At 33.1% G+C, this 16443-nt stretch overlaps 1 protein-coding gene across 1 annotated transcript; it reads left to right on the forward strand.

The window, feature by feature from the left end:
• Positions 1-14294: 14294 nt before the first annotated feature.
• On the forward strand, positions 14295-16189 carry LOC18038851 (heavy metal-associated isoprenylated plant protein 6). The gene is made up of 5 exons (XM_006428309.2): positions 14295-14448; positions 14553-14700; positions 14803-15029; positions 15224-15302; positions 15396-16189. Exons 1-5 carry the CDS (start codon positions 14440-14442, stop codon positions 15887-15889), a joined length of 957 nt encoding a protein of 318 aa, XP_006428372.1. The 5' UTR covers positions 14295-14439; the 3' UTR covers positions 15890-16189.
• Positions 16190-16443: the final 254 nt, after the last annotated feature.

Genomic DNA, 16443 nt, shown 5'->3' on the forward strand with positions numbered 1-16443 from the left:
CCAAAGACACCACTAACCACGGCACCAACGAAACCATTGGTTCACCGCAGCCAGTTTGAGAAGAAAGTGAAGGAGTAGTGAAGCTGAACGGTATGCCCAAGTGAATCATCGGCGATCGTGACCCCATATTCATCAGCAAATTTTGGTAAGAGTTCTTTAATTTATCAGGCACCAAACTCAAAATGAGCTCGGCGTACCACCCGCAAATCGACGGCCAAATGGAGGTAATTAATCGATGCTTGGAATAGTACTTGAGATGTTTTGTTCACCAGTGGCCGCGAAAGTGGCATTCTTTTTTGTCGTGGGCAGAATTTTAGTACAACACCACATTCCACGTCTCCACCGGAATGACTCCATTCCAAGCTTTGTATGGAAGACCACCTCCAGCCGTGCCCATGTATCAACTTGGTTCCTCGCCGTGCATGAGGTTGATCAAGCCTTACATTCGTGTGATGAACTGCTCTTACAATTAAAGAAAAACTTAGCCACGACAACTAATAGAATGAAGCAAACAACTGACAAGGGTCGCCGCGACGTTGAGTTCAAACAGGGAGATATGGTGTTATTAAAGTTGTAGCCCTATCGGCAGACTTCAGTGTTCAAAAAGGCACATCAGAAATTAACTTGCAGGTACTTTGGGCCGTATTTAGTTCTTCGCAAAGTTGGAGCCATTGCCTACGAACTACAATTACCAGAGAATGCTCGAATTCACCCAGTGTTCTCTTTGCTTAAGAAAGCCGTGGGTGATTTCCTTAGCAACGGTGTCGATTTACCACCTGTGGATGATGAAGGCTCGGTGATCATGGATCCTGAAGCTATCCTTGACACACGTTGGGTGAAGAGAGGAGGTAAAGTGATCGAGCAGAATCTAGTCCGTTGGAAAAAAATGTCGGCTGAAGAAGCAACATGGGAGGACACCACAATGCTGCACCAACAGTTTCCCAATCTAACCCTTGAGGACAAGGGTATTCTTCGAGGATGGGGCAATGATAGACAGCAAATGCATGAGCCACGAAGAATGCATGAGCCACGAAGATCTGGAAATGCCAAAGCCAAATCCTAAGTTTGCTACGTGAGGGCATGAGTCCCATGCAAGCCATGCATGAAACATGCATGTGCTGAGATCGTAAAGATACGTGCTGGAGCTGGAGCCGTGATCTAGGAGTACGCTTATCAACAATTGTGCAGCGAGTAAGGAAGGAAGCTAAGACACGGAAGTTGTTTTCGATTATCTTTCGGTTTCGAATTCTTAGCTAAGTTGTTATACTCGTTTATTTAGCCGTAATTGTAGGATGGAAACCAAAGTCTTGTTATTATAAATAAGCTCCAGAATATGAATAAAAGTATTGAGAATTCTAAACAACAATTATTTGGTCCTTTCTCGCCATAAGCAGAAAAATATCACTTGTGTTACGCGTGATCATTGGCTGTCTCTGACTGGGACCTAACAGGGTGCAACTCCTTCAAATATTCAAAGTGCTCATAATACAATAGCTTAGACATGTTACTTCATTTTAGAGAAATTAAATAAATAAATGATAGTAATTAAAAACAAAAGACAAAAACACTTACTCGATATAAAGTTGAACATCATTTGTGTTTGCTAAACATTAAGATGTGCTTGCTGCCATTGGTTAAAAGGCACAGTCTCAACTTTACCCCCTAAAAAAGGATAGCCCATATCTGAATAGCCATATGCAACATTTTTTCTAGATGGGATTTCAACTGTATCTACACCAAATAAATACTATGTGTAAAACTCAACATCTTCTTCAATGATGTATGCTTCAGCTATACAATCTTCTAGTCTATTACAGTTGCTAACATACCTTTTTTAACTTTTTCATGTCTCTTTCGAATGGGTACATTCATTGTAAATAAACCGGCCTACAAAGTTTAACTTCTCGAACAAGATGTACCATAAAATGAACCATGACATTGAAAAAGGTTGGAAGAAAATGCATCTTAAGCGAGTATACCATTTCAACCACGTTAGCTTGTAGTTGATCAAGTGTGGCCACATTTACAACCTTGCTGCACAATGCATTGAAAAAAAAAAAACACATTCTCATTATAACTTTTTTACGTGATCTGGTAGCAATGCCTTTATAGCCACGGGCAATAACTGTTGCATCAAAACATGATAGTCATGAGACTTCATACCGTACAACTTTAGATCTTGCATTGACTTACGATTTCTTATGTTAGAAGAGTAACCATCAAGGACCTTTATCTCAGATAATGTTTTACAAAATCTAGTTTTCTCTTCCTTACTTAATGTGAAAGATGATTCAAGTAACTTAGTTCTACAATTTTCAAATATGGGGTCTAATTCACTTCGCATATTCAATGGTTTAAGATCCATACGAGCTGCAAGTCCATCCTTTGATTTTCCTTCTATGCCAAGCAATGTATCGACAATACTCTCGCATACATTCTTCTCAATATGCATAACATCAAGCACATGTCGATCATAAAGATACTTCTAGTATTTAAGATCAAAGAATATAGACTTTTTTTTCCAATAACTTTGTGAAACTGGACATTTACCATTTCTCTTTCCCCATTAAGCATTCAACCTATCCACTTTTACTAGAATTTCCTCTCCACGTAATGGTACAGGTGCTTGTTTATATTCGGGAAAACCATTAAATTCTTTTACCATATCACGATATGGGTGTGATCGTGACAAAAATCTTCTATTCCTTATAAAAGAAATCGTTTTACTATGTTGTAGTTGAATAGAACATGTTTTTTCTCCACATATCAAACAAGCTTTATAGCCCTTTACAGTACAACCAGCTAAGTTTCCATAAGCCGGAAAATCACTAATTGTCTACAAAAGAATAGCTTTTAAGTTAAAGGATTGTTGTCAGTATGCATTATAAACATCAACTCCCACCTCCCATAATAATCTCATATCATCGATCAATGGTTCTAAGTACACATCAATATCATTATCAGGTTGCTTAAGACCTGATATCAACAAAGTTAACATTATAAAATTTCTTTTCATGCAAAGCCATGGTGGAAGATTATAAGTCACTAGTATAACTTGCCAACAACTATACCTGCTACTTAAGGAACTATGTGGATTAATCCCATCTGCAGAAAGAGCAAGTCTTAGGTTTCTTGGTTCAGGTGCAAAAGCAGGTCATGTGTAGTCTATAAGCTTCCATGATAAAGTATCGGCTGGATGACATAGACAACCATCAACTTCTCTTTGTTCTGCATGCCACGTTAGGTTTTTAGTTGTTTCTTGAATGCTGAACATTCTTGTGAACTGAGGGATTGGTGGAAAATACCATAAACCTTTTGCAGGCACACCCGATTTTAGCTTTTTTTAGTTCTTTAATACCTTCCACCTAGACATTCCACATGTAGGGCAAGAAGTTCAATCTTTATAATCCTTCTGATACAGTATAAAGTCGTTTGGGCGTGAATCTTCTCATATTTCATTCCCAATGCATTCAATGATTTTTTTGCTTCATACATGGATCTTGGAATTTCATTCTGGTCTAGAAGCATCTCTTTTAGTAATTTAAGTAGTTCGAAGAAACTTTGATCTGACTATCCGCTCTTCACTTTCAAGTTGTACAGTTTTACCAAAGCCGATAACTTTTTAAAGTTGCTACAGCCTGGATATAATGGTTTTTCAGCATCCTCAAACAATTTTTGCAATGCATCAGGATTACTTTTAAAATTATCGTGTGCCCCTTAAACCATCTCAATAGTAGTATCAACATGATCATAATCAATTTCTCTTATAATCTGTGCATTTCTACTAGTAGAAGGCCCTCTAACAAGTTCTTCCCCATGTAAAAAGCAATTTGTATAACTTTGATCATTTCCAAAGATAATCAAGTGAGTTTCTATCTCTAAAAGATTTTGGTATTCACATTCCCACACTTCAAGCAAGGGCAAAGTATATGATTTGGACTTGTTGTGTGACGGACAGTAAAATTCAAAAAGCTTTTAACAACAACTCTATATTCTTCATTCTTCTATCCAATGAAATCCAAGACTTATCCATTATAGACTCAACAATAATAAATTAAAGCCTAAAGATTCAATTACTACCTCGTAACCAAATGTGCTTGGATGTTCCAGTGCGAAAACTGAACCTGTTTATTTCCAAAAAAAAATAAAAAAGAATTAGTTTGGACATAAGAGCAAACAAGAAAACAAGTAAACAAAACCAAAAGGAAAAAGACAGCACTGCAATTTTTTTGGTGCTCTACAGCTGCTGCAATTGTGTTAAAACAACACTTGCAACTGTCAGATGTTATTTTTAACATCAAACAATAGCATGACAACACCTAAAAAATTTTTTTGAGTGTTGTCCAGCTGATAAAAACACCACTTAAAAGTTTTAAGTGTTGTTTTTAATAGCAAACTACAGCATGACAACACACAAAATTTTTTAGGTGTTGTTTAGCTGCTGAAATTGTGTTCAAACAACACAAAAACTTTTTTTCTAATCAAACAACAGTAAGATAGCACACAAAAAAAAATTATGGTGCTGTCTAGCTAATAAAAATAGGACCTTAAACTTTCTAGTGCTGAGCAAACAGCAACATGACCAAAATATTTTTTAAATGCTGCCTAGCTGCTGAAATTGTGTTTAAAACAGCACCTGCAACTTTCAGGTGTTGTTTTTAACATAAAACAAAAAGCATGAAAACACCTAAAAATATTTTGGTTGTCATCTAATTGATAAAATTAGCACTTGAAATTTTTCGGTGCTATTATTAATAGCAAGCAGCAGCATAAGAGCACCTAAAAATTTTTTGGTGTTGTCTAGCTACTGAAATTGTGGTAAAACAACACCTGAAAGTGTTTTCTAATCAACCAGTAGCATGACAGCACCCAAGAAAATTTTGGGTGCTGTCTAGCTGATAAAAACAGCACCTCAAACTTTTAGGTGTTGTTTTTAACGGCAAACAGTAGGAGGACAGCACCTAGAATATTTTTTGGGTGCTGCCTAACTGCTAAAATTTTGGTAAAAACTGCATCGGCAACTTCCAGGTACTATCTTTAACGTTAAATAGCAGCATGATAGCACTTAAAAAAAAAAATTGGGTGCTGTCTAGCTACTAAAATTCTGTTAAAACTGCACCTGAAAATTTTAGGTGCTGTTTTTCTAACCAAACAATAGTATGACAAAACCCAAAACATTTTTGGGTGCAGTCTAGCTAATAAAAATAACACCTAAAACTTTCAAGTGCTCTTTTTAACAGTAAACAACAGCATGACAGCTCACAAAATATTTTCTAGGTGCTACCTAACTACTAAAATTGTGTTAAAAACAACACCTGCAACTTTTAGGTGCTATTTTTAACCTCAAACAATAGTATGACAACACTAAAAAAAAATTTGGTGCTATCTAGCTGATAAAAACAGCATTAGGGAACTTCCGAGTGTTGTTTGTAATAGCAAACAGCAGCTTGACAGCCCCCAGAAAATTTTTTGGGTGCCATCATGCAACTGTAATTGTGTTAAAACAACAGCTAAAACTTTTCGATGCTATTTTAACAACAAATAGTAGTATAGCGCACCGAGAAAATTTTATGGATATCGTCCAATTGCTAAAATCAGTACTTGGAAGTTCCATGTGCTATCTAGAACAACGTATAGTAGCATGAAAGCAGCAAAATAATTTTACAATTGTTGTTTTCTTTATAAATCAGTGGCAATCAGAGCTTCTCAAAACTTTGGTATAAGAAAAGAACAATTAAATCCTCTCAATTGAGTTTGGGAGGAAGGAATACTTTTATTACATCAAAACAAAGTTAAAAAACAACAAAAAAAGAATGTTATGGCCCTTTCAAGGTTTCTCTACCTATTATTGCCAGTCATGGAACTAAATACTCAAAGGAAATAGAGTTTGTTGAATTAAACATGAATTTCATAAAACCCACACCATAAAATTACCTGGCAACGAAAAATTTTAAAACAAAATATAAGAACTAAAACAAACCTTGTAGATGATTGAACTCAATAATGATCTCAAGCACACCAATAATCTTTGAGAGAAGTAGCCATGTTTAGGGTCATCCAATGCTAGGTTACAAAACCATGAAACCTATCCAATCAAATTAATGAGATTTATAAGTAATAAAATGAAAATACAGAGAGGGAGAGAGAGAGAGAGAGAGAGGGAGAGAATGATCTGGCTCATAACTAAAATTTTTCAAATTCCTCTCTAATGATGTATGTGGAAAGTATAGGGCTTTCAATGGAGGACCTGATCATGTGTCAATTTGATTACAAATAAATCAAAACAGCAAATGGTACTGACCTAGGCAGTGAACTGAGGATGCATTAGTGCATCAACGATGGGATTCAACTTGTGGCTGCTGAGATGACACAACAATCCCAAGGTTGTGATGGTTGCAAAGTGGGCAACAATCAATCTTGGCTAAAATTATATTTTGCTTGAATGTCGATTCTGGAGAGAAATGAGAGAGTGATGGAAGGAATTTGGGCATTTGGGAGAGACATTCTGAAGTGAAGAAATAAAATGCCCAAGTCTTGAAATCGGCTTCACTTTTATTATTTGTATATTCCATGACCGTTTATAAAATAAACAGTTATGAATGAAGGTTAATAGTTTCCTTTTAATGATGGTTCCTAAAATAACTGTCATTAATATTAAGGTTATATTTTAGTGGATATACAATGATGGTTAAGTTTAAAAACCATCATTGTAAGTATGTATTTTTAATGATGGTTTTTATAATATACCTGCATTAAACTTAATATTAAATTTTAACTATACATTTAATGACCATTTTCAAACAAAACCTTCATTGTAATTGTTTATTTTTAATGACGGTTTTCATAGCGAACCATCATTAAAAGTAAGGGGGATTGCCACTTTCCCCCCTACAGTAATTAACATATACCATTTATCCCCCTTCTCCCCTGACAGCATAAGTTTATAATATTACCCTTATTTTTAATTACTCTTTTATTTACATTTATTATAAATTAAATAAATTAAATGAATAGAAACTAAATAAAAAAATTAAGTATTAAAAACAAGAAATATATGTTTTGATATGAGCAAAAAAATTAATAATAATATTTTTTCTTGTAATTATTTATTTTGTGAACGTTTTCTTATAATAAACATTTTGTAATATTTTAAATTAAATGTAAAAAGTTAGGCAAAATATTTTTTTATTTATCTTATAATAAATTTTTATTTATCATTCAAGTTTTCTTATAATAATTTTTTTTATCATTTTACTAATAATATTCTTATATATTTATTATAAGAAAATTTTCCCAAAATAAATAAAGTATAAAAAAAATTTTGTTATTAATTTTTTTGTTCATATCAAAAACATATATTTCTTTTTTTTAATACTTAATTTTTTATTTAGTTTCTATTCATGTGAGTTATTTAACTTATAATAAATATAAATAAAAGAGTAGTTGAAAATAAGGGTAATATTATAAACTTATACTATTAGGGGGGCTTTTAGCCATTATAAAAACAGAAGGGGAGAAATGGTATATGTTGATTACTGTAGGGAGAAAAGTGGCAATCTCCCTTAAAAGTAACATTATATTTTAATTTTACATTTAATCACTGTTTTATAAAAAAACTGTCATTGTAAGTATTAGTTATTACGACAGTTTACATAATAACGGTCATAAAAACGTTTTAATGCCAGTTGTTAAAAATAACCGTCATAATTTATGGATCATTATTTTGAATTTTTGTAGTAGTGTACCTGTTGCACACAGTTGTATACATATAAATACTTTAGTTTTCATTCAAGGGCAAATAAGTCTTTTACTCAAATAAATGCTCGAATCATCAAAGTTGATAGTAATATTTGTTGATTAAGGTGCGCGCCAAATTTTGTTGAAACATGTGGAGGGAATCTTGTTTATATATGAGGCTCCTTTACTCTCACAAAATGACCAAAAAAACACATCCCATTATAAGTCAAATAAAATACACCAAGTCACATTGTCCAGAATGCCCTTTTTATTAAGGTGATTTAAAATGTTCGTGTCGTATTTGAATTGTTTGACAAGATGATGAGTTGACAGGAGGAGTAGTTTTCTGAAAAGGTGACGAGTAGAGAGGGGTATAAAGAGTTATACTTGGAATCAGGTATTATAGATCCGATTTGGTTTTGACTTTAATTTCTGTAAAAATACAATTCAACAAAATGATCACTATTTTGAGTTGTGTCCGAATGTTGAAGTAATTAATTTTAACGTTCAAAAGGTATAGAATATGCGCATACGAAGGAAATTTCATTATTTAGGGTCCGTTTAGGATTGAGGTGGCTAGTTGTATTTTAAAAATTACAGTACTAAAGTGTTTGATAAATACTAATTGTTGTAAATTTAAAGATATATTGATATAATTTTTCACTTATATGATGTGAAATCTATTATATTTTTAATAATTTTTTCAAAATTTTTATTTAAAATTTTTATTTTATTTTTAATTTTTATTTAATAATACAAATTTTTTCTATAACAGTTGTAGATTAAAATCTACAAACTTCAATTCTAAACATGATGTTAATATGGAGAATTGAAGTTGCAAGGAAGGTTCTGTGTTTGTTAGTTTGGTTGTTGCCAACGCGAAAAACGACGGCGAGGCTGCTAATGTCAAAAAGATTTTAACGTGAATCCTCCTAATTCTCGCACGTGGCCCACAACACAAAATTGAAAGTATTATATCCATGCATTGCGTTTCGCGTGTCTTATGTACTTGATACATCACCCACGCGTGTTGCATGGTCCATGCAAAGACTTTTGAATGTATGCGCATTTGATTCGTTTTTTCTCTTTTTGGTCCAGCAAACATCACGCAATTGCCATTCTCATTGTTTCGTCTGGTCTAAGGGGGCCATCTTACCTCCTTCTTGCTGCACAAGACACAAGTTTCTAACAGACCAGCCACTGCAGGATAGGTTTCTCTTTTCTTGAATAAGGATGGAAATCTAGATAGTGCTATGATGAAGTGTATCCAAATCAAGTAAATAATTCATATTAACGTGTTGTATTCGTGTCGAGCCTTATTTGTAGACTATGGAAATTGTACTAATACGAACACATATGATCTATTTATTAAACGTGTATATATAACTGTGTTGACTATTTGACATGCCTAATGCGATTGGAGTAATGATACAGTCACAAATTTTTGTACAAATTTTTTTTGTACAAACTAATGTGGCATTAATTCATTGGTTGAATTAAATATCTCTTGGCTCACATAATTTATTTTTATTATTTTGTATTTTCATTCAACCAATGAATTAAAGTCACATCAGTTTGTACAAGATAAGTTTGTACAAGAGTTTGTGGCTCTATCATCACTCATGCGATTGACATGTTTGAACTTTAACCTACTTAATATAATTTGAGATATATAAAATACGAATTCAATGATGATGATGATGATTGGCTGCGCCACATTAGAGCTGGGGGGCTGCAGCCCCCTTACTTTTAAAATTTACAAATTTAGTTAGGCATTTGTCCATTTTTTAATTTAATTTATTAAGAAAGTCCCTACTAAAATTTTAAAATAAACAATATATCAAGTATTTATTTTTATACTTCCAACCCACAAAGAAAAATTATATTTTGAAGTTTCTCCGGCCTTAACTCTCAATCTCATCACACACACACAAAAAAAAAACTATTTCACCTCATTAAGTTTATTCAAATGATTTTTTTTTAATGAGTCTTATAGCTCTTAAAATTCAACTTAATATTTACATTATAGAAGTGAGTTCTAACAAATTTTCAAAATTTGAAAGGAATTGATAAGCTCAAAAGAAAAATAGTTGATACTAAAAAGGATAAATTATATTTATTAATTTATTTATTGTTTTTACTAGTTCTCATCACTATAGCCAAAAAAACAATTTTCGCTATGAATTTTGTGAAAATTCATCTATGAAATCATATAAGAGATCAATGATTGAGTGATATTATTGTTGTATATACAAAAAAAGATTTATTTTATATTCTTGATGATAATGTTATTCTTTAATCTTTTTAACATATGAAAACAAGTCGAGATCAGTTATAAATGTATTGAATTAAATATATTAATGAATTTTTAATTTGGTATTTGTTACTTGTTGACTTCTTTTAAATTATATTATTATTTAAATTTAGGCCCCTTAGATTAACTTTCTGACACCGCCACTGATGATGATGATGATGAAATACATACATACATACATACATACATATATATATATATATATATATATATATATATATATATATATATATATATACCCACACACAATAAAAAGATAAAAGTTTAGTTTAATATATAACAAAATATATCAACAAAATTCTTAAATGTATTAGTCTTTGGTCATAAAGTAGTTTCACGATATAAATACAATACGATTAAAAATAATTATTCGTGTCATAATGAGTTTATGATCCAGTTCTTCAACCGAAACCACGTGAATATTGATTTTTGTGGTATTTTATATCAATCCGAAACCAAAAATTTTGTGCCGAAGACTTATCATTATAATATATATATATATATATATAAAATAAAGAAAGTCTCAACACACCCTTTTACGAACTATGATAAAAGTGTTTAAGTGATTTAATAAACGAAATTAAATATAATAGATTTTATACGTATAATAATTCAAGACGAGAATTTAGCTTTGATGATAGCATGTTACAAAAATTCCCAGATCGACCAAAAAACTTAATCTTATAAATTAGATTCTAATTTTTAACAATACTATTATTAAATGTAAGTCAGTCTCGACAGTATACATGGATACAATTCAATTTTATAGCTAATCCTTTAAACTGATTAATCAATGCATATGACGATCAATTTAATTAGAAGGTTCAATTAATTTTTTTTCTTTTTCCTGTTTCAAAGAAAAAATCGTCTAACATGATCTACTTCATAGAAATTTGATTATATACTAATCTATTTAAAATTTGTATTACGTAAAAATTATGAATAAATGAACAATAGGAATTGAATTTATTTTTAACTAACTGGATTAATTAGCCTTCAGATATATTGGCGGCACGCACCTTTATCCCTTGTAGTCCTTATCAATAACGAGATATTTTTTTAATAAAATTCTTGCCTTCTACGAAAATTTGGAATGTTTTGACCAACATCTCCCCCCTATCGCCTAAAAAGTACAACCCAGTACTCTTTCTTACAAGATACAATTTAATTAAGGGTCCCCCATTATAAGTTATTGAGTTTTCGATGTTCAAAGTAATCAATGTTAAATTCAAATTGTTTTACGTCATTGATTTTGTAATCAATTATCATTTCCAATGGAGGCCAAAAGAAACCATCATTTAACTTTGAATCTGGATTGACCTTTCCTATATACATTATGATGCGACTTTATGAGAAGACGCCGTGATTAACAATATGGACATTGCGTGCGAGAATACAGCACTAGCTAGGTTTTGTAATGCTGATGATAGAACAATGTAGAAGGATGATTTGATACGTTTCTAGAGCTAGCTTTAAATCTGTTAAAATTTAATTGCAATAAATTATCTTCAAAACCTTTTCACATTGCTTGGCATGATTTAGAAAGAAAGCATCAAATGGCTAAATAATATTGCATATAATTAGATTGTAATGTCACGTTTGAATAGCTTTTAGTAATTATAGCTTTTAGTAGTTACTAGTGGTGGAATCAAGATTTTGGTTTGATGGGAGTCATAATACAAAAACTGTATATTTCAATAGGTTATAATCTAAAATTGATAGGGCATAGAGGGACCACAGCGATCTATCATGAACTTGGCAATTAAACTTTTTGTGATGACGGTATCATATAATAAGTGCTACAGCTACTCATATTAGGCCGTTCCGGTTATCGCAAGCTTATAGGGATGCCGTCCAAAGATGAACGACGAGGGCCATAAACGAGAAACCATAAACAGCTGTTATGCTATAGCCAAGGGTGAAACTAAGATTTTAATTTGATGGGGGGCCACAATGCAAAAATCATAAACTTGAGTTGGTTTTAACATAAATCAATAAAACTTAGAAAGGCCAGTAATGTCATAATGAGGACCATAATGAAGAAGGTATAAATTTGAGTAAACTATAACGTAATCATTTCTAAAATACTCATAGAAATTGATTCAATTTCAATTCATTCTCTTACTTCTATTGAATTTTGTTTGGCCACGGATGTTATGTGTCCCTGGCGATTGCATAGAATGAATAAAACTGATAGGCCCTGCGATGAAGATCATAAAGGAAAACAATAAAAACTTTGTGTAAAGCTATGACATAAACTTTGTAATGATGAGGGGGCCAAAGTGTGAATATATATAAAAATTAATAAAATTTCAATTCATTCACTTATTTTTCCCGAATTTATTGTCAGCCGAAGGTTATATAGTTCCGCTCTTGACAAGCAATGCTACACTCATTAAGCTTAAATACATAATGACATGTTATATCCTAAATGTAATGACATGATTATATGTTGCTCATTAATAAATATTACAAGATTATCACATTTTTTCGGTATATTAAATTATCTGGTATTCGAAGATTACATTGGGCCCCGACTAATCTAGATTCGAGCCGGGTAGGATCATTAAGGCGACAAAGCTCTTCCAACAAGTATTTAACGCAGCTGCATTCCCAAATCTCGAACCGATGATCTTAATTAAGTTAGATCAACTTTATACCAGTTGATTTATGTGCTTGTTAGTTACAAGATTATCACATTAATAAGGGTTGATAAAGTTAATTACTATCGTGCACATGTAGTTAATGATATGTGAGTCTGAAACACATTAATTAGGATATAAATTATATATGATTTAGATCTAGTGCGCTAAGTTTAGTTGTGGTTATCTTTTTAGCGATGCAGATGTTGGTTAATCAAAATGATAACTTGTGTTCATTTGGCCAGCCGACAATACATGGCTACCATGACTCTGAAACCTGATACACTAGATTATTTTCTCACGCTACTCAACCCTGCGCTTTTTAAGTGGTCTGACGAATGGATGATCTTGACTCATTGTGCCCTCATTTGCTGTGATTTCACCATTGGAAAACTTACTGTTGTACCTAATTCGACCGGCTGAATTCATGAAGCCTAACAATGCATATCTTATTTAAAAAAGAAAAAAAGAAAAACACTTTAGCTCATCGATGTACACGAACTTGAAGCTGCAGGGTATTTTTATTTTTAGTAATGCTACACATCTCAAATTTTTTATCTTAAAAAATTATCCCAAATGATGTGTTATTAATTGAGTAGTTGGTGAGATAATACAATTAATTCACTTGAATCTTATAAAGAATTATCAACCACTCAATTAATGACACATCATTTAGGATAACTTTTTAAAATAAAAAATTTAGAATATGTAACACTATTTTTTTTTTAATTTAATGGTTTCGATCTGTAAATGTACTACTACATGTGATTATTAAGATTCTAGCTATATAATTTATAACACAGTTTAAAATTGATTGAGAGTAACTCAGAAATGTATTCCACTAATAATATTAGAAGAAATTACTCAAAATTTATATTTTTATCTAAAGTTAATTAATTATAGGAGGACAGAAGCAAAATAGTACTCTCAACATTGTTAAGAACGCTAATTTGGGTAGCTGTTATTATTATTATTATATTCCAATCCGAATAAGTTAACGCACACTTGGTCTGGCTCTAGCATTTGGGCATAGTTTGGCGTGACAATATACCACACTAATAATATGACAAATCAGCAACAAATTTTAGTATAATATAATTCGAAAGCATGCTAGAAAAATATTCTCTCCTATCTAGTATAGCGACTAGAAGAATTCTTTGTTTATAAAAAACATGCGAAAAGAAAAAAATCAACCACAAATTGAACAAAATAAATAAAATCAACTAACTAACCTCCAAATTCCAAAAATACAAGCTGGTTTCTGTTTAAAAAAAAAATCACAGTTTCCCACACCAAACAAACAGCTTTAGATTTACCGGCCTTTCCAACGGATACGGAAGCTCGAAATTACAAGCCTATCCAGCTATGATAGAGACAAAGTGGAACGTTCCGGAGGGTATCTCGGTAATTCGAGATGACTAGTCATAGTCAAGTCAAATTAGGATGAATGGTCATTCATTGCCGTCGTTTTACTCCTCTTAGTCCAACCAAACGGCAAGCACACACATTCTGACTCCATCATGTTCGTCCATCATGATCATCATGACCTTTATTACATACATATATTATACATACACACATCACATATATCTCCTCTACGACCTTCTCCACCTATATAAATCTCCCTTTGCCTCCTTTTGCTCTCTTCAAAAACAATCCCAGTAATCAACAACAAACATCGCCTCCGACTAAGAGAATCAAATAAAGAATATTGGATTTTGAAAAGGGAGAGTGTAGCTAGCTACTATGGGCGAGGTAAGTTAATTTACTCTTGATTAGCCGTTCATTTTTAATCTTAATTAGCCGTTAATGTTAATCTTCTATATCTCACGCGTGCGTTTGTTGTGTTGTAACAACAGCAAAATGAGGGAGATAAGAAGGCTGCTGGTGCTGCGGCTGATGCCGGTGGCAAGAAAGACGACGGCGTTGTCACTGTCGTTTTGAAGGTTGACTTGCATTGTGAAGGCTGCGCTAAGAAAATCAAGCGTGCTATGAAAAATTACGAAGGTAAAATACACAAATGAATGACCGCATAAGCAAATTAAATTAATTACCTAATAATCATTTGAATTTTGAGGAAAATTAAGGAAATGTTGTTGATTTGTTTAGGCGTGGTGGACGTGAAGACCGATTGCGGAGCAAATAAGGTAACGGTGACCGGAAAAGTGGAGCCGGCGAAGTTGAAGGAGAGATTGGAAGCGAAGACGAAGAAGAAAGTGGACCTCGTCTCTCCTCAGCCGAAGAAGGACGCCGGCGGTGGGGAGAAAAAATCGGAAGAGAAATCGGAGAAGAAGCCGGACGACAAGAAATCCGAAGAGAAGAAGCCGCCGAAAGAGGTAATAGTTCCATCGTGACAAATGACGTAGGCTTATTTTTTTCATTAATTAAATTTGATTTAATTTTGACTTTTTTAATCAAGAATGGTTAATTACGAGATTGACTTCTGACTTGTTTGGTTCTATTGTAAATAAAATATCAACTAATTTTTCATTATTTTTAACTAATTATGATTAATACTTGTGTGTTACAGAGCACCGTCGTTTTGAAGATCAGGTTACACTGTGAAGGCTGCATTAGCAAAATTAAGAAAATAATTTACAAGACCAAAGGTCAGTTAATTAAATAATAATAATATTAATAATTTCGGTGGCAAATTAGTAAAATAATTAACTGACGGTGATCTGACGTGGCAAAACTGCCAGGTGTTGACAATGTGACCATAGACGGTGGCAAAGATCTAGTGACCGTGAAAGGCACGATGGATGTGAAGGAGCTGGTTCCTTATTTGAAAGTGAAGCTGAAACGAAACGTTGAGGTTGTTCCCGCCAAGAAAGACGATGGCGAGAAGAAAGAGAACAAAGATGCCGACAAAGGCGGAGACAAGAAGGCAAAAGAAGCCGCCCCGGCCACCGACAAAGGCGGAGAAAAGAAGGAAAAAGAGGCAGCTGCAGCCGGTGGCGGTGACGGTGGCAAGGTGGAGGTGCACAAGATGGAGTACTATGGATACCCGTACCCTCCAGCACCTAGTTATTGGTACGATAACCACGTGTACGGCCAGAGTTATCCGATGGAGAATCAACATCAGGTGGTCTACGCGAACCAAGGATACCCGCCTCAGATGCACCACGCGCCTCCGATGTACCACGCGCCCCAGATGTTCAGTGATGAGAATCCCAACGCGTGTTCTGTTATGTGATTGACTCAACGGTGTGGATGAATCGTGAATTATGATGATGACGGAGGGACTTTAGAACAAAGAGGCCAAAAATGTAAATAAATGCAAGTATTAGGGAGAGAAAATGAACACGAATTGTGAAGTAAATATTAAAAAAAAAATTTGCGAATCAAGGCAAAATAGTATTAGAATTTTGGAAGTATCGTTTAGGTTTAGTAGCTCAGTGGTAAACCGGTGCCGGCTGGCAATGGCGGTTCAGTTGTTTGGTTGTTTCATTTTGTCCTATATGTATGATTATTAAAAAAAAAATTTGTCTTTTTCAAAATATTAAATTGATATATAAATATTATCTTTCGAATTTCAAAATCTTTTGTCATAGTGGTTGAGATGTGGCCATCTGGCGAAGTCGTTAATTTCATTTTGATATTTGTACAAATTTTTGGTTTAGTTTTGGTGGTGAAGGTAATACATGTACATTTGGAAGCCATGCAGTACACTGTTTTTTAAATGTGTTTTTCAATATGGTACTCGTGGATCGCAATATTGTTGTACCTAAATTTCTAAATTAAATTATA

Source organism: Citrus clementina, unplaced genomic scaffold, assembly GCF_000493195.1.
Source record: "Citrus clementina cultivar Clemenules unplaced genomic scaffold, Citrus_clementina_v1.0 scaffold_6, whole genome shotgun sequence".
Classification (NCBI taxonomy): Eukaryota; Viridiplantae; Streptophyta; class Magnoliopsida; order Sapindales; family Rutaceae; genus Citrus; species Citrus x clementina.